General features: G+C 40.9%; 2 protein-coding genes across 2 annotated transcripts in view; one reads left to right on the top strand and one right to left on the bottom strand.

Moving 5' to 3' along the window:
- Positions 1 to 649: 649 nt before the first annotated feature.
- Positions 650 to 3,850, bottom strand: LOC112217502 (proline-rich nuclear receptor coactivator 1). The gene is made up of 2 exons (XM_024377822.2): positions 3,214 to 3,850; positions 650 to 2,509 (listed from the first exon to the last, which is right to left on the bottom strand). Exons 1-2 carry the CDS (start codon positions 3,562 to 3,564, stop codon positions 2,030 to 2,032), a joined length of 831 nt encoding a protein of 276 aa, XP_024233590.1. The 5' UTR covers positions 3,565 to 3,850; the 3' UTR covers positions 650 to 2,029.
- Positions 3,851 to 6,997: 3,147 nt separating this feature from the next.
- rngtt (RNA guanylyltransferase and 5'-phosphatase) overlaps positions 6,998 to 19,545 on the top strand; it is a 142,215-nt gene continuing 129,667 nt past the window's right edge. The window contains exons 1-8 of the mRNA XM_024377821.2: positions 6,998 to 7,134; positions 7,237 to 7,453; positions 11,546 to 11,655; positions 12,157 to 12,260; positions 12,392 to 12,480; positions 16,402 to 16,477; positions 18,105 to 18,360; positions 19,070 to 19,179. Coding sequence (XP_024233589.1) covers positions 7,390 to 7,453; positions 11,546 to 11,655; positions 12,157 to 12,260; positions 12,392 to 12,480; positions 16,402 to 16,477; positions 18,105 to 18,360; positions 19,070 to 19,179 — 809 coding nt within the window. The 5' untranslated portion in view covers positions 6,998 to 7,134; positions 7,237 to 7,389. The remainder of the gene's footprint in view (positions 7,135 to 7,236; positions 7,454 to 11,545; positions 11,656 to 12,156; positions 12,261 to 12,391; positions 12,481 to 16,401; positions 16,478 to 18,104; positions 18,361 to 19,069; positions 19,180 to 19,545) is intronic.

Below are 19,545 nucleotides of genomic sequence, written 5' to 3'. Positions count from 1 at the left end.
CTGAGTAAACATGTTGCATAATGATATATGGTCAGAGGGGGCACTCATCCATTTACGTCAGTCTAGAACAGCAATTCAGATACATTCAGCCTGGTTGAATTAAACAAGGTTAGTTGCACTGTTCAAAGTGGGCACACTGCATTACATTGTTGCTAGTTTATTTTTCACTGTTGTGTAACTTAACCACTACCATTAATACTGAAACTAGAGTACTACTCATACTCTGATGTTGTATACAGATGTAGGATCTTCATTTGTGCAGGTTTGCTACAGCAGGAAAATAATGCTGCAGCAACAGGAAATGTGAATTATAATTCATGGACATTTTGTAAGGGTTGATACATTTTCATAAGGAAAAATCAAGTCTGAAATTTCAAAGTGGAAATTAAACTTCAGAAGCCTTTTTAAGCCTAAAAAAAAAAAAAAAAAATTAAGATGCCTTTGAGGAAAGTTCTCCTGCAACAGGGTGATCTGATTAATAAGAGCCTACATCTAATATATATTTGATTAATAACATATATTAGATGTAGTGTAATAAACCCATACATTTATGGGAAGACTGACTGGCATTAAGAAATTTGTGCCATCAGCCTTTTCAACTGAGACATTTTTTCTGGTGAGAGCTGGTGGGGAACAGACATACAACATATTGGGGGTAGACAATATTTTAATGTCAATTTAGATATTAAATGCACCAAAACATTTCTCTAATTACCAATGTGGGGGACGGGGGTGTAAAAAAAAAAAATGAATACAAATTTAGTGACTGGACTAAAATCACTTTTCTTTTAACAATTGCAACAACATGAGTCGATCTTCGGTACAGTAATACAATTTCATCATTGTGACATCACTAAGAGTCAAGGAACACGAACTAGCAGCTACCTGGCTCCAGAGGTCAAATCACCTGTCTTGGTCAATGAGAGAAGATTTGAAATAGACAAGATGGCGGCATACACATTGATTTAAATTTAGTAACGGTGCACTTTCGAAATTCAAACCAAACTCCCTGCAACTAGACATGGACGTTTAGAAGACACTGGTTGTCAGGAATTGAGGAAGTGTCGCCACATTAAGGTTGGTCAAAAATTCTCTGTGTTACGCCAAACAGTACCTAATCTGTAACAGCTAATGGAGCATCAGGATCTTATCACATTAGTCCGTTACAATCTGTTAGCTAGGGTCAAAGGTGTTACATAATAATCAAGATCACTTCGGGTAAATATAATTCTGTGCTTTAGATGGGAAAATGAAAGACATGAAATAAAAACACAAAGCATTTAAAAAAACAAAACAAATGAGTCAGTGCTAGAGATTTAAAAGAATAAGCACTCAGTGCTGAATGTCTGTTTTCTGCAGCAGCAGTTGTCCTCTTCAAAGGGAATCATTGATTCTGAGACTTTCACATTGCCACTCCATCTTCTTAATCTCACCCACCCAGCCAGCTCAATCGGCCGTTGAGCTGGCAAGATTATTTTTGTACTACAGGACGAAAATGTGTACTGTAGTACAGGAGTTGTGAAACAATCTTCCTTCTAGAGAGTTCTGTCCTCTACAGTGCTTTCAGGGCAATAGCAGCCACAACAGGTGGGGTGAGGTTCACAGAACCCCAAACCGTCACAGCTCTATGCTTGCCGCTATGGGGACCCGTGTTTTGTTTTTCAGTCAGTCTTGTGCAAATTTGTAAAATGTTTTCTTACGTTCAATGTCCCATAAAATGGGCAATGCAGCCCATTATTTAGAGTAAAAAAGTGCACCAGTTCATGGTGAACATATTTTGGGCTTCAGTAACAAAACTATACTTTCTGTTAAAATAACATGAAAAATAGTCATTTTACATGTTTACAGAAGTTCATTAAAAATCAAATAAAAACAAGCCTGCTTGCTCAAAACTATGTGAAATTGTATTACAGATCAAAAACTCATTACATTCGGTTGCTGTTAAGTTATCGGTCCAGTTTTTCAGTGCCAAATGTGTTGTCATTGATCGGGTATAGAAGGATCGTTCCAGCTTTTCCATCCATTGTGATCAAGGTTTATCTTCAACCTTCAGCAAAGACTTCAAATGAAAAGTCATTTTCTCACGGCTGTGGTCGGAATGTTGGGGGACAGTTTCACCAACCCAGTGACTGGGTGGTTTGGGCAGGACACTTGGAGATGGGGGCTCGCTGAACTTAGCTCCAGCATAGATCTTCTCTCCGTCTTTGAGCTCCTCCTCGGGTACAAGCTCAGCTGGGGATACATTCACGATCTTGGCACTGTCAGCTGAGTTGAAGGACTTCTTCTCCTCTCGACGGAGGAGCTGGAAGGGAGCAGAGGGTGGCTTCTGGTGGCAGCTGCTATGGTTTTTCATTACTGAGAGAGCATTGCCAGGTGCATTAGAATGCCTACTCCTATGGCTCCGGGTGTTCAGATTCTGGGCATCTTGATTGTGTCTATTGAGGTTGTGGACAGACTGGCCTGCTGGTCCTATGGCTCTCTCCACTCTCCCACTTTTTGACTTCAGTAGCTGGTAGGAAAGAAAAACTAAATTACAATCTCACAAGGGTCAAAACCATTCTAACACTTATGCAAATTGATTGCTAAGAAGAACACTTGAAGAAAGAAACAATTGCCAGTTCCATGTAATTTGTTTTTTTTGTGTCAATGCCTTTTGTTAACTATCTCAGGAACTGGCACATCGCCAGCATATTTAAATCCTTCAAAACAAGTAACCTAAATACCTCTAACACGTCTATTCTGGTCAATATTTTTTTTAAACAGTATACAATGTGAACCTTATTCCTATAGGTCCACTGGTAATAATACCAGTGCCCGATTCCAAACATGTACACGCCGTTAGAAGTAGAGTTAACGTACGTCATTTTTTCCATTCAAAGTTGGCAGGCAGTCTCGTTTGACTCTGCCTAGTTGTCGTTCATAATCACTCTGGTACGTTAACCTTGTGAGTGCACTACTTTAGAACCGGGTCGTTGGTTGAATCAGTGTAAATATGCAAACGTTGAGTTTTTAGCCGTCAAAAATAAAGTAGGGGAAGGACTCCATCCCACTGCTTCAAGCGAATTTGTGTAATGTTTACACTATGAATGGTGGTTAATGGATACAAAGCGACATACTATTTCATTAAGAATAAACAAATAACCGAAATACAAATGTACACGCACATAATAAGAACGAAAACAATCTCGTTCTCAAATTAACTCAATTGTATACCTCTTTCTTTGTTCCCTGCTTAAGATAGTGAAGGGTCAACGCAGTCGCCTGGGTCCGGTTGGTCGCGAACTCGGCACTCTGCACTGGGGATTTCGAAACTGCGACATTGTTGTCTGCCAGGTGCATGGGGTTGATCCTCATCGGTTTTTGCTGGTGTGTCCGCTGTAACCCCAACGTTGTCGAACGCAATTTTCTCCCACCTTTCTTCAACATTGCTTGCTTTGGTTTGCTTAGGCTGGCCCCGACATGGTGGGATGTCAAAACGGATGGCTTATTGTGTTTAATAGGGTGACTTAGTGATTCGCCCAACATGACTTCAAAGTCCCGTGAAGGTGGCGAGGGAGGACACATCGACGAAATTAGAGAACTTTTGAAAAATAGTCAGGCAGCGTTAAGTTATTTACCTTACCACTTCGCTATCAACAGCTAACAGTAGCTAGTTAGTCTCTAAGCTCGTCGCTGGCGGAACTGAAGTCTGTCCAAAAACCTCTCCGCAGTGTGTTTTTGATAATACATTGAAGACGAGTTCAACGATGTTGAAGGCGTAGCTAGCTTCCCAATTCTACGCGAGCTTTTAGAAGACCCGAGATGGCGAAGAAGCGATGGACATCGCGCATGACAACTTCCTAACTATACACGCTACTCGCAAAACCCCGGATGTAGGTAGCCGCCACCATTTTAATTGGATAATGCAGGAGAAGCACGAAATTGCAGACCTCCCACGTTGGAAATTATTTAATGTATGTTGTCATTCATTCTCATGATGGGTACTTTCCGAGCCTGGGGATATCTATCTGACTGGCCGCCTGCCTCTATGTCTGTCAATGTAACACAGCAATATAATCATTTTCATTACACATAGAGATGTTTTCCAGACACACATAATTGTTTTCTTCATGTGTCTGTCCTCTGAGCCAGGCAGCCAGCACTGTTTTAGTATTCAGATCCCACCGAGGGAGGACATGCAAGCTGTTGCTGAGCTCTTGTACATCTGCTTGCCTGGTTGGATCCAGCAGCATCAAATCCGCTAGGCAACAGCTGCTGCCTGTGTTGCTGGGCGGGGGGTGGGGAATGTCTCATCACATGAGCAGACCCTCTGTGATTGGTCATCCTGATCAACATTTTTTTCCATAAAATTTTCTTTTCACACATACACACACAAAGATTATACAATGAGTATTAAGATTTGGTGGTCTGATGTACACTCATAGTATAGTAGACAGCTGTCCTGGTCACATTTCCCCTAAATTAAGGGAATTCAAATGAATCCTATCATGGGCATATTTGTGCTCTATTCCTCTGCTTCATGAGCATGTGACATTTTCAACTTCTCTGTAATACCTACATGTTTCAAGCAGACCACCATAGTCCCTATGTCCAAGGAAGCGAAGGTAACCTGCCTAAATGATTACTGCCCCGTAGCACTCACGTCAGTAGCCATGAAGTGCTCTGAAAGGCTGGTTATGGCTCACAACAGCATCCTCCCAGATACCCTAGACCCACTTTAATTTGCATACTGCCTCAATAGGTCCACAGTTGATGCAATCTGAATCGTACTCCACACTGCCCTTTCCCACCTGGACAAAAGGAACATTGACTACAGCTCAGTGTTCAACACCATAGTGCCCATGAAGCTCATTACTAAGCTAAGGACCCTGGGACTAAGCACCTCCCACCGCAACTGGATCCTGGACTTCCTGGTGGGCCACTCCCAGGTGGTAAGGGTAGGCAACAACACATGGGCCATGCTAATCCTCAACACTGGGGCCCCTCAGGGGTGTGTACTTAGTCCCACCCTGTACATCCCTGTTCACCTACGATTGCGTGGCCAAACAAGACTCCAACACCATCATTAAGTTTGCTGGCGACACAACAGTGGTAAGCCTGATCACCGACAACGATGAGACAGCCCATAGGGAGGAGGTCAGAGAACTGTCAGTGTGGTTCCAGGACAACAACCTCTCCCTCAATGTGAGCAAGACAAAGGAGCTGATCGTGGACTACAGGAAAAGGCGGGCCGAACAGGCCCCCATTCTCATCAACGGGGCTGTAGTGGAGCGGGTCGAGAGTTTCAAGTTCCTTGGTGTCCACATCACCAACGAACTATCATGGTCCAAACGCACCAAGACAGTAGTGAAGAGGGCACAACAAAACCTTTTCCTCAGGAGACTGAAAAGATTTGGCATGGGTCCTCAGATCCTCAAAAGGTTCTACAGCTGCACCATCAAGAGAATCCTGACCGGTTGCATCCCCGCCTGGTATGGCAACTGGTCGGCATCTGACCGTAAGGCGCTAGAGAGGGTAGTGTGTACGGCCCAGTACATCACCGGGGCCAATCTTCCTGCCATCCAGGACCTATATAATAGGCGGTGTCAGAGGAAAGCCCATAAAATTGTCAGAGACTCCAGTCACCCAAGTCATAGACTGTTTTCTCTGCTACCCGCATGGCAAGTGGTACCGGAGCGTCAAATCCAGGACCAAAAGGCTCCCTAACAGCTTCTACCCCAAAGCCAGAAGACTGCTGAGCAATTAATCAAATGGCTACCGGACTATTACATTGACCCCGCTCCATTTGTTTTGTACACTGCTGCTACTCTCTTTTTATTATCTATGCATAGTCACTTCACCCCTACCTACAAGTACACATTACCTCAACTAACCTGTACCCCCGCACACTGACTCAGTACTGGTACCCCCTGTATATAGCCTCGTAATTGTTATGTTATTGTGTTAATTTTTTAAATTATTTTTAAATTATTTACTTTGATTTTTGGTAAATATTTTCTTAACTCTTCTTGAACTGCACTGCTGGTTAAGGGCTTGTAAGTACGGTAAGGTCTACACTTGTTGTATTCGGCGCATGTGACAAAGTTTGATTTGATTTTGATATGCACAACCACACTATTGCACTCAGGTGAGCAACATTACATGATCAGACATGGCTACATCTATGCCTGTCATGAGGGATATGGGCAGGATATCTTATTTACATTGTATAATTATGTGTTGAATGGATCAGATATTGTATTGGAATCCCTTTTGTATCTACAGTATATGGCAACATCAGACCAATAATATATAATTAATATTCAAATTCATACATATGATATGAAGGATGGCATGGAGAGCTGCATGGATGAGGCATGTAGAGATCCTAAAACGGAGAAAGGTTCTCCCTTTGTTGGAAAGTAGTTGGTTAACATTGTTTCAGATTGAGTGGAAAGAAAGAGCAATGAAGAGACACATTTCAACCTTCATAATACAACTATATTGTGTCTTAGAAGCAATCCATGATGACAGACCATCCCACCTGTTTTGTTGTGTCCCTAGAAGCCATATCTAACTAATGTAGCAACATTTGTAAATATATGTCTGTGCAGTGGTGGACCCAATTGTCATACTTGAGTAAAAGTGGGATGACCAGGGATGTTCTCTTGATAAATGCATGAATTTGAAATGTTTTCTGTCCTGCTAAGCATTCAAAATGTAACTAGTACTTTTGGGTGTCAGGGAAAATGTATGGAGTAAAAAGTACATTATTTTCTTCGGGAATGTAGTGAAGTAAAAGTAAAAGTAGTCAAAAATATAAATAGTAAAGTAAAGTACAGATTTGAAAAAAATACTTAAGTAGTACTTAAAACTATTTTTACGTAAGTACTTTACACCACTGTGTTTGTGTCATATTTTATTGCGGTTGTACAATTTCATAATTTACAAAATATTCTTCCACACATTAAACAACGAGGAGTTTTGGGGTTAGTCTACCACCTAATGGTTATTTTAAGTAACTGCCATCTAATGGCAAAACAGCGCGGTGCACACTGGGAGAAATTGAGAATTAGATTTTAGTTCGTTCATGGACATTTATTTGGGTTCTTGAGAAAACGGAGAATTACCTCGACATTTGGACATTGAGCAACCGTGAGTAAAAAAACTACACGTGGATAAATGTTCGTATTCCTGTATTAGACCATAAGGACTAGGTTAGGCCCTACATCTAACAAAATCAACCTCATTTTCAAGGCCCCAAATCCGCAGAGCATTGGCGCCCGAGAGCTCGCGGTGAAGGGTGATCACCCAGGAAACGTTACACCGATGTTCAGCTGACGGACTTGCTGTGGCTAACGTTAGCTACATCCTCAGTTTGTGAAATTACCGTAGCCACTCTTGGGCAAAATGTCACACACTGGGCCTCCCCCTCGATGGCGGAATTGTCCTAGAAGAGGACAACCTGTAGCAGGTGAGTTGCGAAAGCTTGTTGTGTTGCTACAACGTTGGCTAACGTTAGTAGCCACAATACTGGTGTTGTGGCGCACAAGCTACCTAGCTAACATTAACTGTCTCACGTTGTATTTACACAAATGATTCAGACCTTTTCAAGGCATTTCGTTTGATCTACTAAGTATGTGCTGGACGAGAACCACGCGTTACCTTAGCATAGGGATTTTGTCTCTAGTCTAACGTTTTGTTAGTCCTTGTAGGCTAGTAAATTACATCACGTGTCACAACAAACCAGCAATACGCATGTATTCATGCTAAAATGACTTGCCCAACAAGAAAAACTGACTAAACATGAAGCTAAAGTAAACACTAATGGTCGGTGTTTCTATAGCTACCCCAGCAAAAAAATGGTGTGTGTTTTTGTATTTAGGATTAGCCAGCCAGATTAGGCTACATGAAACGTCACATGCCATTCGTTTAGAATCATAAAAATGAATCATGCTTCTAGAAGCCACATCTTCACAAGACGGGAGATGGGTCATAGTAACTGTTAAACTTGACAATGCTATTTTCATCATCTGTAATGTATACGGACATAACTCACATGCTCCTAATAAGACCCTTTTACCCAATTTACCAGTGAAAGTACAGGATTTAAGCAACAAATACTCAGAGGCTTTTCTAATTATTTCAGGCGATTTTAATGAAACACTTGATGCATCTGCTGATCGTTTAACTCCTAGAACGAGTCAAAACCCTCAAAATAGTAACATTATCACTACATTATGCAAGGATCTCTGTGTTGAGGATGCCTGGCGTTATTTCAACCCTGATGCTAAGGGTTTTACCTGGACCAACAAAACTGTCACCTAAATCTAGAATAGATTTATTCCTAATTTCCCCTTTTTGTTACAATTTGTTATAGATGTAGATCACCAGTTGGCTCCCATTTCTGATCATCACTTGATTTTCCTGAATTTACAAGCAACTAAAAAATCAAAAGGTACTCGGATATTGGAAATGAAACAACACACTTCTTAAAGATACTACTCTCATTGAAAACATCATCATTAGCTAAAGATATTTTTGCAAGAAAATACTTGGGTCATGGAAGTAGATGGGAATTTTTCAAATATAAAGTCAGTGGTAGCCATTAAACGCACTTAAAGAACCTTAGAGAAAAGGAGATGATGAGCAAGCTTGACAGTTTTCTAAAGAAAGATAATCTATCTGAAGAAGAGGAGTCTGTATTCAAGTCTTTACAACTAGAATCTGAACAGCTTTACAAGGATCTGGCAAAGGGTGCCTTTGTAAAGTCAAGAGCAAAATGGATTGAAGAGGGGGAAAGAAACACTAGTTACTTTTTTGCACTTGAAAAGAGAAACTACAAGAAAATCTTTTACTGCACTCAAAATTAACGATGTTTTATGCAAAGATCCCATTACAATATCATAATTTGTCAATTCCTTTTATGAAAACCTTTACAGCTCTCAGTTTCAGGAAGATTGTTGTGAAAGCTACATATGCCACATACAGAATTATGTCCCTGTAATTGAGAATGATTTCCACTCAGTTTGTGATTCACCTGTGTCAATTGAAGAAATTAGAGAGGCTCTGAATTCAATGAAAAAAGGGAAATCACCTGGCCCTGATGGCCTGTCAGTTGAATTCTATACACAGTTTTGGGAGTTACTAGAATACCCGATTTTCAATGTGTTTCAAGATTGCATTAAAAATGGGGAAATGGTCTCCGCTATGAAACGGGGCCTTATTTCATTGATTCCGATGCCCGATAAAGACCCTTCTCTCATTGACAATTGGAGACCAATTACTTTATTAAATGTTGATTACAAATTGATTGCTCTGCTTTATGCCAAAAGATTACAGAAAGTAATAGATACCATTATAAATTAGACTCAAACAGGATTTATGAAGAGCTCTAACATTCGTTTAGTCTTGGACCTTATAGATTATTCAGATGCAATTGACTCAGATAATTGTCCTATTTTTGGACTTCTGTAAAGCCTTTGACACAATTGAACATTCATTTCTCTCTAGGTCTCTTAAACTTTTTGGATTTGGTGGGAAAATGTTATTAAAGTAATTTGCATGTTTTACAAAGATATAAATAGTTCTGTGCTACTAAACCTTAATATTTCCAAAAGATTCAGGATCAACTGAAGTGTATGACAGGGATGCCCAATTTCCCCATTTTTATATATTTTGGTTGTGGAACTTCTATCTCTAGATATTCTGAATAATGCACATTTGTGTAGCTTAACCATTTTTAACAAAGAAATCAAAATATCCCAACTGGCTGATGATACTACTCTTTTCTTAAGAGACAAAGACCAGGTCGCCCATAATGCTATAACTGCATTTTCTATTGCATCATTCAGGATTAATATGTTTCTAAATGTGAAATCTTGTATTTATTTGACTCTGATGATCAAGAAATTGAAAATATTCCTGTAATTTAGGAATACATCTTGTCAAAAAACCATTTAGTCAGACAACATTTACATTTCTCTCCTAAAATTAAGAGAACTAAAAATATATTTAATAATTGGCTACAAAGAGATCTTTCTATACTTGGGAGAGTACTTCTGTCCAAGGCAGAGGGACTGTCTCGTTTTGTGTACACCTCATTATCGTTATGTGTAAATCCTGCTACTTTAAAGAGATCAATAAGACCTTTCTTGACTTCATCTGGAAAAATAAGTCTCACAAACTAAAACAAATCAGTCCTTTCTAACAAAAGAGCTGAAGGCGGTCTAGAAGTGTTGGATTTTGTTGACATAAATAACACTTTCAAGATAAACTGGTTGAAAAAATATTTGATCAATACTGATTCAATATGGTATTTCATTCCAAATAATGTGTTTAATAAATTGGGAGGTCTTCAATTGTTACTGAAATGTAATTATATTCCTGAAAGATTACCTGCTAAATTGGCTAGGTTTCACCAACAAGCTTTAATGGCCTGGAAAATATGTTTCCTGTACAATTTTTCCCCACATAAAGCTCTTTTGTGGAATAATTCAGACATAACTATAAGGAATAAGTCATTGTTCTACCCCAGCTTGCATGAGGAATATGGACTTTGTTCTTGATATTTTCTACAACGATGGTAATATTCTCACATATGAACAATTTATAACATTGAAAGAGTTTCCAATACCTTTCAGAGAGTTTATTTCTGTGATCAAAGCCGTTCCCAGTGGTCTAACTACACTAATGAAAACTCAACTTAGCTTTGGTAATGATCACGAAGTTTATCCAGAACTCAGATTGGAAGGCGTGGGCTTACTTGAGAGAGCTTGTTGTAATAAATATATATAAGACAAATTCTTCATTCGCAAAACCAACTTACACCGAGAGGAAAGTTTTTCTGGAACACGCTTATTCCTGACATTAGCTGGAAAAATGCATGGTTAAGGCCTTACAAATACTGTATACCAAACAAAGTTATGGAAGTGCACTTCAAAATTTGTAATTTTGTGTAAAATACTTATTTACCATTATGAACAATGCCTATGTTTTTGACATGAAATATGTAATATCTTATTATTGCAATGACAACAAGACCACTGAAATTATTGTACATTTTTTATTTTGTATTCTTGTTGCCAAGTATTTCATACACAAAAAGAAATGCCAAAATTCTATACCAAAATTACACATTTTTCTGATTGAATTCAACTATCTAATTAAAACATTAACCCTAGTGAATAACAACAAGAATAAAATTTTCCTTAATCATTATAATAAGATTTTTTCAGAGTGAATGCAATTGCACTAAAATGGTTTATTTTTTGTATTATTTTATTGATATTTTTTGTATGTATTTTCTTGTTAATACCTGTGTTTTGTTAGACATGTTTGATATAGCAATGTAAGTTGATTTTTGTATTATAAAAAATAAAATGTATCATGCTTACTAGGGGCACTCCTTTTTACGTTTTATTTAATGCAAATTGGCCATTAACCATGTCACGATGTATGGAAAACACAGGGCAGTGAGTGTAGATATATGAGTGGTACTGTTTTCATGGTGTCTGCATATGTTGTGACCTGTCTGCGACCCCTCTTACTTTCACTGTCTCACCAGGTAAATTCCTGCCAATGAAAACTATGTTGGGCCCAAAGTATGATGACAAAGTGCCAGAAGAGAACCGGTTTCATCCAAGCATGCTTTCCCAGTATTTAAAGAGTCTAAAGGTATGTCTTTCCTGATGTTGAAATGTGTTTATTAGTAATTTGTCTCGGTTTGGGAAAATATACTGTAACGACCCTGGGTTTATAAGAGCGGATATCGAGTCTGCCGCTTAAGCATGCTTTTGGGGCACAGTGTGCTGAACTTGGGTCTGGAAGGTTGAAAGTTCGAGACCTGCTCCCTGCCTGTTTCATTACATTGGTGTTAGAAGTGATCAGACTTTCCATCCATGAACGTGCGTGTGCATGGCCAGTGAGTGCATTCCTATCAGACATTGAGACGCAAACTAGTGCGAGGACGTGCTCTTTGAAAAGAGGGAGTTGTGTCACGACGCAGATATCGACTGCTGCTTGAGCCTGCTTTTGAGGCACAGTCGATGGCGCGCTGGACTTTCGGCTTGAAGGTTGAGGGTTCGAGACCTGCTCCCTGCCTACTTCATTACAATACATTTGTGCTCAATTCATCACTGTAGTCTAATGTCAACATATGTTTTGTGTCTTCTCTAGGTTAAAATGGGTTTGCTTGTTGATCTAACAAACACTACTCGCTTCTATGACCGCAACGAGATCGAAAAAGAGGGTGTTAAATATGTGAAGCTTCAGTGCAAAGGGTATGTATGAGTGACCTGTTTTTAAAACTCAAGATTAATTGTCTATGTTTACACATACAAATGCCACTAGCTCAAAATAATGATATAATTTCTTGATTGAATATGTTGTGATGAGTTCCTTCCTTGTTTAGCCATGGAGAGTGTCCTTCAGCGGAGACCACTGCGATGTTCATCAGACTATGTGAGAACTTCATGGAGAAGACTCCAACTGAGTTAATAGGTAAGGAATGTTTGTACTGGACCTGTACATTTCTTCTTCGTTGTCAGACAATGTCCCAGGGTCTGGCGTGTTCTTCATGTGGAAAAACATGTTATTTTTGGTGTCGTTTTGGTAAGAGTCGTGAGGTGTAATTCATTTACGTTTTAACCTGGTGCAACAATATCCCAAAGAACAGAAGTCTCCTCTTTGGGGGCGTTGTATTATAGCATATGCCTCTATCACTACAAAACAGAATTTCAAAGTAAGTGTAGGTCCAAGTTTGTACACTAGGGGGAGCCAGGAAATAACTACCAACAATTTCTCATCTTATCAGTCACCTTCTCTTCCTAATATTCTTTCAGCTCTTTATGATATGATGCATTTTGTGTTTGTAAATACTATAAAACAGGTTTGCAAAATGTTATAAAAGTAATCCCATCTAGGTCCTCCCGAGTTGGCGCTGTGGTCTAAGACACTGCATTGTAGTGCTTGAAGCTTCACTACAGACCTGGGTTCGGTCCCAGGCTGTGTGTCGTTAGCCAAGCGTCGCCCTGTTAGGTGAGGGTTTGGTTGGGGGGGCTTTACTTGACTCATCGCGCTCTAGCGACTCCTTGTGGTGGGCCGGGCCCCAGCAGCCAGACTCCTGGCGTTAGTTGGACTGTTTCCTCTGACAGATTGGTGCGGCTGGCTTCCGGGTTAAGCAGGCGGTTGTTAAGAAGTGCATGTTTCAACTATCACAAACAGATGTTACTACACGACCAGGATGCTTTAAATGATTCTCCTGATGTCTAAATTGTTGCACTGCACTGTTCCCATGGACACTATGGCCGTGTCTGAAATCTGTCTCGCTTACTACTTATTTACACTGCAAAATGTGTACCAATTGTACTACATACTATTTAGATCGTACTGTTTAGTGATTAAGAGCGTTGGGCCAGTAACCGAAAGGTTGCTGGTTTGAATACCCGTGGTAACTAGGTGAAAACTCTGTCGATTAGCCCTTGAGCAAGGCACTTAAATGACAAATCTAAATGTAGTGTAGTAAAAAACGAATACAGTAAGCAACAAATATCAGCATACTAGGATAATCCTACTGAGAATGCGTAATCTAGTGTGCCATTAAGTTAATTCCTGCCACTCGTTCATTTTGGTACAGTGAATCTCTTCCGCTGATTATAAGCTGTTGTCAGACACACGTGGGTCTCTAAAGACGATTCCCTTCCTCAGTACTGTGCAGCGAATTCTAATAGATGAAAAGTCGAAATGAGTATGACATCCTGGCATTTAAAGCATACTACATTTAAAATATTTCACATATTATAAGTCTTTGTTTTTCGGATACCCAAAATGCGTACTATTTAGAATGCAAGTACGGGTATTCAGACATTGCGTCTTTTGGCAAAGCTCCGTCCAAGGCTACTGTAGCACTGAGGTGTACTTCCAAGCTGTGACCAGCAGGGGGCTCTGTGGCACTCTGTTGTGGCCTCTGGTAGTGCAGTTCCACAGCAACCTGTGTTCCGGCTGCTCGCCCCTCAGTGCCGTGTTGTAAATGAAATTGTTGGAACCCCAGGGTAGAATATATGAATGTCATTATAAAAATGTCATCTGTCGGCCACCCATTGATATTTATCTGTTCTCTCTGGTATTAATGCAGACGTTGAAATTAGACAGCAGGACTGGTGAATGTAACCCTATTTTCTTTTGGGGGGGGGAGTAGATCAGCTATGAAATTAGCAGACAAATTTCCTTGCATCATTCCTCCTCAAATAAACATCCTCATCATTACCGGAGACTTCATCTCCATTTCCATCTCCCCCTTTAAAGTTGATAGAAACCGCTGAATAACAATGGCCGAGGGAGATGCTTCACAGACTGACAAGTCCTAGAGTCTAAAATCCAACCTGTTCTCTCCCCCCTCTCAAATCACATCTCAATGCTGATAGATGCTCCGCCACTGACATACGTTTTAAAGAGTGAAGATTTTGTTTGCCCCTATTATACTTCCCTGCTTTGAAAAATAAATTAACCAATTCCCTGTGTGCCCTGGCTGTTTCTCTGTCCTTCCTCCACCCCTCCCCTAACGTTCGGGTCTCGGGTCTGCCGTTCGCATTCGCAAAGCAACTCAGTGTAAGAATGCTGATCTAGGATCAGGTTCTCCCTGTCCGGTCATTATCTAAAAAAAGCTTAAACGGATCCTAGATCAGCACTTCTACTCTGAAATGCTTTATGAATACGGGCCCTTTGTGTATGTAGCATAAACTCTAGACATAGTGGCTGGTGAACTGGTTTTACAGTAACTGTCCAGTGTTTTCAGATTTCTATGAAATATGATCTTTATTTACTTACAATATGAGTGAAATTGTCCCCCCCCAAAATGGTCATTCAGTATGTTAAAAAGCTGTTTTTGTGTGTTGGAATGGTGTGGGCGTACCCCAACAACAGAATGGTCTGGGTATATACCGGTCTTTCAAAATATTTATGCAAGTAGACTGCTGATTGGCCAGCTCATCTTTCTCTAGAGCTCTTATTTGCAAGCTGGTCCTCCTCAAGAAGATGACATCATGTTCTGTTTGATGTGGGGTTATTTGTAAGTTGTTTTTTCCCCTGCAATTTATGCTTTGGCCATAAATGTGTTTTGACCCCTTTCTGTGTTTGCAAACATTGCCGCACAAGGGCAATGCTCGCAAGTTGGTGGCAGAACACGGAAGGGGATCTTATAGGATACCAGCATAAAAAGATAATGAGTACGTTTCACACTACTTTTGTATTATAATTGGATTTTAAGGCTCGTATGAATGTCCTGCTTAATATAATGTTTGGTCATTGAAAATCAACTGCTTTATACTTAAAAAAAAAAAAAAAACTTCAATGGCTCTTTGGCTAGGTTTTTTTACAGCCTATTTTCAATTAGCTTTCTAGCTAACAACTACTGCATCCCACATTTTTATTTGTGAAAAGATCACAACCAAATATAATCTTAGCAACTGTTCAAGAAAGAATCAAAACTGTGTAAGCGTATCAGAACCCCAAAAAGGTATTTTGTTTTGAAGTAATGCAAACGTAAATCTAGGGTGTGTTGAATGGGTGCAGATGATGGCTTTGTTACTGCAGCCAGGAGTCGCACGCATCTCTGCGTGACGTCAGTGTGTTGTGTACTGGAACGGGGTCTATAGGACGAGTCAATATTATTTGGATGTGAGTTAACAAAATATGACCTTTTTTAAAAGTGAGATTTTCAATGGGCAGTTACTTTAAAACCCCTTAGAGTCGATTGACGCACATGATACAAAATCTCCAATATCCATTAGTTTAAGCTAGAGAGATCTGCTGATGTCTCACTTCTGCGTCTTTAGTGAAAGGTGGCAGAGCTAGAGCAGTGTTTGTCAGTCTGTGAGACATCCCGAAAATCGATCTTCTCACGATTTAATAAAATCTATGCTAGTATGGAGACTTTTGTGCCTACCCCAAGAAAGGTGTTAAATATGTAAATAAAACAACAATAATCTCCTAGAAATTACAGACACTTTTTTTATGACCTTTTGTTTAGCCATTTTATGAATGCTATTCAATGTGTTTCAATGGGATTTGGTACTAAAGGCCAAATTGAATATTTTATCAATTGAATCAATACATTTTTTTTTTTAAATGATCCATGATATGACCATCCCCCACCTAGAGAAGTATCGCCCAGCAGACAATTAGGCGTCTCAGACCCAGTGGGTATTATGCGTAGCCAGGCCACCAGTTCCACCACCAGTTCCACCACCTCCTGTCTTGACATATAGGATTCACGTCATGCATTGTTAGAAAGTGACAGGTTTATTGGACTGCCTCATTTGCGTTTTGTTGAATGCAAGTGTGTGTGCGTGCGCGCACACCAATTGTAGTGACAGATGGGCACTTTGCTTTATTAACATGTGCAGTGTCTTTCTTCTCCCACAGGTGTCCACTGCACACACGGCTTCAACCGGACAGGCTTTCTGATCTGTGCTTACCTGGTGGAGAAGTTGGACTGGAGGTAAGGCCTAGCCATCCCGATCAATCAACACCCCACAGAACTGTGTTTATCACACATGACTTCTGTGTGTGTGTGTGTGTGTCACTGCCAAATCACATGTTCACGTATTCCAACATTGACCACACAACCAACACAATTCCCAGAGTGGTATGGCTTGCATCACTTCTGTGTGTTCAGGATGGACCCCTGCAGTCCCCTTAGGGGTGGAGCCATGCTGCCGTGGAAGCAGATTTAAGCCTTGTGGTTGACCGGGTTGGGTTCTATTACAACTATTTCTACCTGCCCAAACATGTGATAAAGCGCCAATACAAAACTGGCCACTTCATTCAAACAGCTCTGCAATAGAAGTCTCTGGGTTCTATATACAGTACCAGTCAAAAGTTAGGACACGCTGACTCATTCAAGGTTTTTCTTTCTTTCTTTTAAAAAAAATGTCTACATTGTAGAATAATAGTGAATACATCAAAACTATGAAATAAGACATGGAATCATGTAGTAACCAAAAAAGTGTTAAACAAATGAAAATATATTTTAGATTCCACAAAGTAGCCACCCCTTGCCTTGATGACAGCTTGACTGTGTCCCAAATGTAATGTCACAATGAGGGATGCTGTCAGTGTCAATAAAGTCGCGCTTGGGGAAAGACAGAAGCTCCTAGGTTGGTGGTGAAGAGTCAACTCCACACCTGACACCAGAGGTGCTGAATCATTTACTGCAGCGGAAAAGAAAGGCAGGGGATGATTGTGTCTTTAGGCAGGAAGAGAATGTGTATTTGAAAATGGGTCTAGGAAAGGTTAGCGGAATCTGTAAATTCCCTTGGGCTCAGTGTTGGAGGTATAGGCAGGATGAACAACCTCATTCCCCCCCTCCCCCATTTCCTCTGGTTAAATAGTCCCACAGTACACACAGACAGAGAGAGTCTGACATGTGCATCAGTTCTGGTTCTGGATGACTATCACATGTGGTTGATATTTCCTTTCTCACACTGTCAGCCACAGAATCAGTCAGCAGACATACAATAACTACTCTGCTACTTAGCAGCGATCTGATCAGATACGTTTGTTGAAGGATTTTTGACAGGGTTGGCCATTGGTCAAATAGGACTGTTGAGCTGAGACGTCTAGTACACTGATGGCTCATTGACGTCCTGTCTCTAAAGGAGGTCTGCTGTGAGGCTAGAGCGCCTGACTGATGTTTTTATTGGGGGGGGGTAAACAATTGTTTTTATTGGATCAAGGGCCCTACCGTGCGACCATTTTACTTGCATATGCGTCTAAATGTTCTGCTGTGCGACCTGAAATATTAATTTAGGAGCATTAGTGCGCCTAGAAAAATGAAGCATTCTAACTTTAATACCTCCAAATATTTTGAATTGTGCTCCTGAATTTCTTTGTGTGCGCCTTCATTTTTCTACTTAGGTGCCCACGTGCTCCTTGTAATAAATTTAAAAGGTCAGCGTAGAGCCCTGTACCTGAATCATCATTAAGTAGAAGAGGAATCGGTTCAAGGGGCACAGTTTTCTCAATCATGTCAGACCGAATAGGTTACACTTTTCAAATCTCATTACAATCCAGGGCCTGACTGATGCTCTGTTGTGTTCCTCTGTGTGTCTCTTGATGTGGGTCAGTGTCGAGGCGGCGGTGGCTGCTTTCGCCCAGGCCCGCGCCCCTGGGATCTACAAAGGCGACTACCTCAAGGAGCTCTTCCGTCGCTATGGAGACGTCGAAGATGCCCCCGCCGCCCCCGCGCTGCCAGAGTGGTGCTTCGATGACGACGACGGCGACCAGGACGACGATGGCAACGTGATTGGCCAAGAGTCTCAGTCAGGCCCCTCCTCCTCTGAGTCGGCGCCGGGGAAACGGAGGAAGGAGAGACTAAAATTTGTGAGACTCAGACTGACTGAGAAAAGAGAGGGCACTGGGGAAATGGGCTGTTTCCATGTAGAGAGGCTGTGTCCCTAATGGTAAACTAACCCCTATATAGGAAATGCATTGCCATTTGGGATACAGTCTGAGAGTGACCGAGCACTGGGGAAATGGGCTGTAGCTTAGGAGCTGAGAGAGGATATCCATTGGTTCTGCTCCAGATGACACATAGCTCATGTGGTGTGACTGAGAGCCGCGTGGGACCCTCTGATATTGGCGCTCTCCAAATGTACATCATATGCCTCTTAACTCGGTACAAGAGGAAACTCCTCTGAAGTGATACAAACGAGGGCAAATTTGCTTAAATCCCCAGAAAGATATATAAAAAAGATACGGGGCCCTCATCTATTTTTCAACCTGCATCCCAAATGGCACTCCTATTTAGTGAACTACTTTGGACTAAGGCACATAGAGCTCTGGTCAGAAGTAGTGCACTATTATAGGGAATAGGATGCCATTTGGGACATAGTCTGTCACATACCCAATGAGTGCACCACACCATGGAATGATGCATTAGATAACAGAAAATCTTCCCCAAATGTACTTTCTTGGCTGTTTCCCTGAGCTGTTCGGATTGTGTGTTTTGAATAGGACGTCAATGTATTTTTAAAAATGTCTTCTCCCAAATGTCCAAGTCCCAACCTGTTGTGTGCTCTCTCTTTCTCAGGGTGCTATATTCGTGGAGGGGGTCACAGTGAAAGGCGTCACACAGGTCACCACACAGCCTAAATTGGCCGAGATCCAACGGAAGTGTCAGGAGTTTGCGGAATGGGAAAAGTGAGGATTCTTTCTCTCTACTGATCTCTTTCTCAATCTCTCTCTCTTTGTCATATATTCCCTTCTAGTAGCACTGTGTGTGTGTGTGTGTGTGTGTGTGTGACACACTCTTACTGGAGATTTTTATAGGCTTGGTACTGTTATAGGCGTTCGCATGCTTCCCATCCAAAACAGTTTGTGCATATTTTTTTGTTGTGTATATATATTTTCTTACCCCTTTTCTCCCCAATTTTATGGTATCCAATTGGTAGTTAGTCTTGTCCTATTGCTGCAACTCCTGTACGGACTCGGGAGAGGCAACGGTAGAGAACCGGTGCGTCCTCCGAAACACAACCCAACCAAGCCACAGTGCTTGTTGACAGAATG

Source organism: Oncorhynchus tshawytscha, linkage group LG18 (genome assembly GCF_018296145.1).
Source record: "Oncorhynchus tshawytscha isolate Ot180627B linkage group LG18, Otsh_v2.0, whole genome shotgun sequence".
Classification (NCBI taxonomy): domain Eukaryota; kingdom Metazoa; phylum Chordata; class Actinopteri; order Salmoniformes; family Salmonidae; genus Oncorhynchus; species Oncorhynchus tshawytscha.
Note: the sequence above shows the minus strand (reverse complement) of the source record. Positions and strands in the feature narration are given on the sequence as shown.

Coding starts and splice junctions, on each gene's coding strand:
- LOC112217502 (XM_024377822.2), bottom strand. CDS start 3,564: ATGTGTCCTCCCTCGCCACCTTCACGGGACTTTGAAGTCATGTTGGGC. Junction 2,510..3,213: donor AGCAGGGAACAAAGAAAGAG/GTATACAATTGA, acceptor CTTTCCTACCAG/CTACTGAAGTCAAAAAGTGG.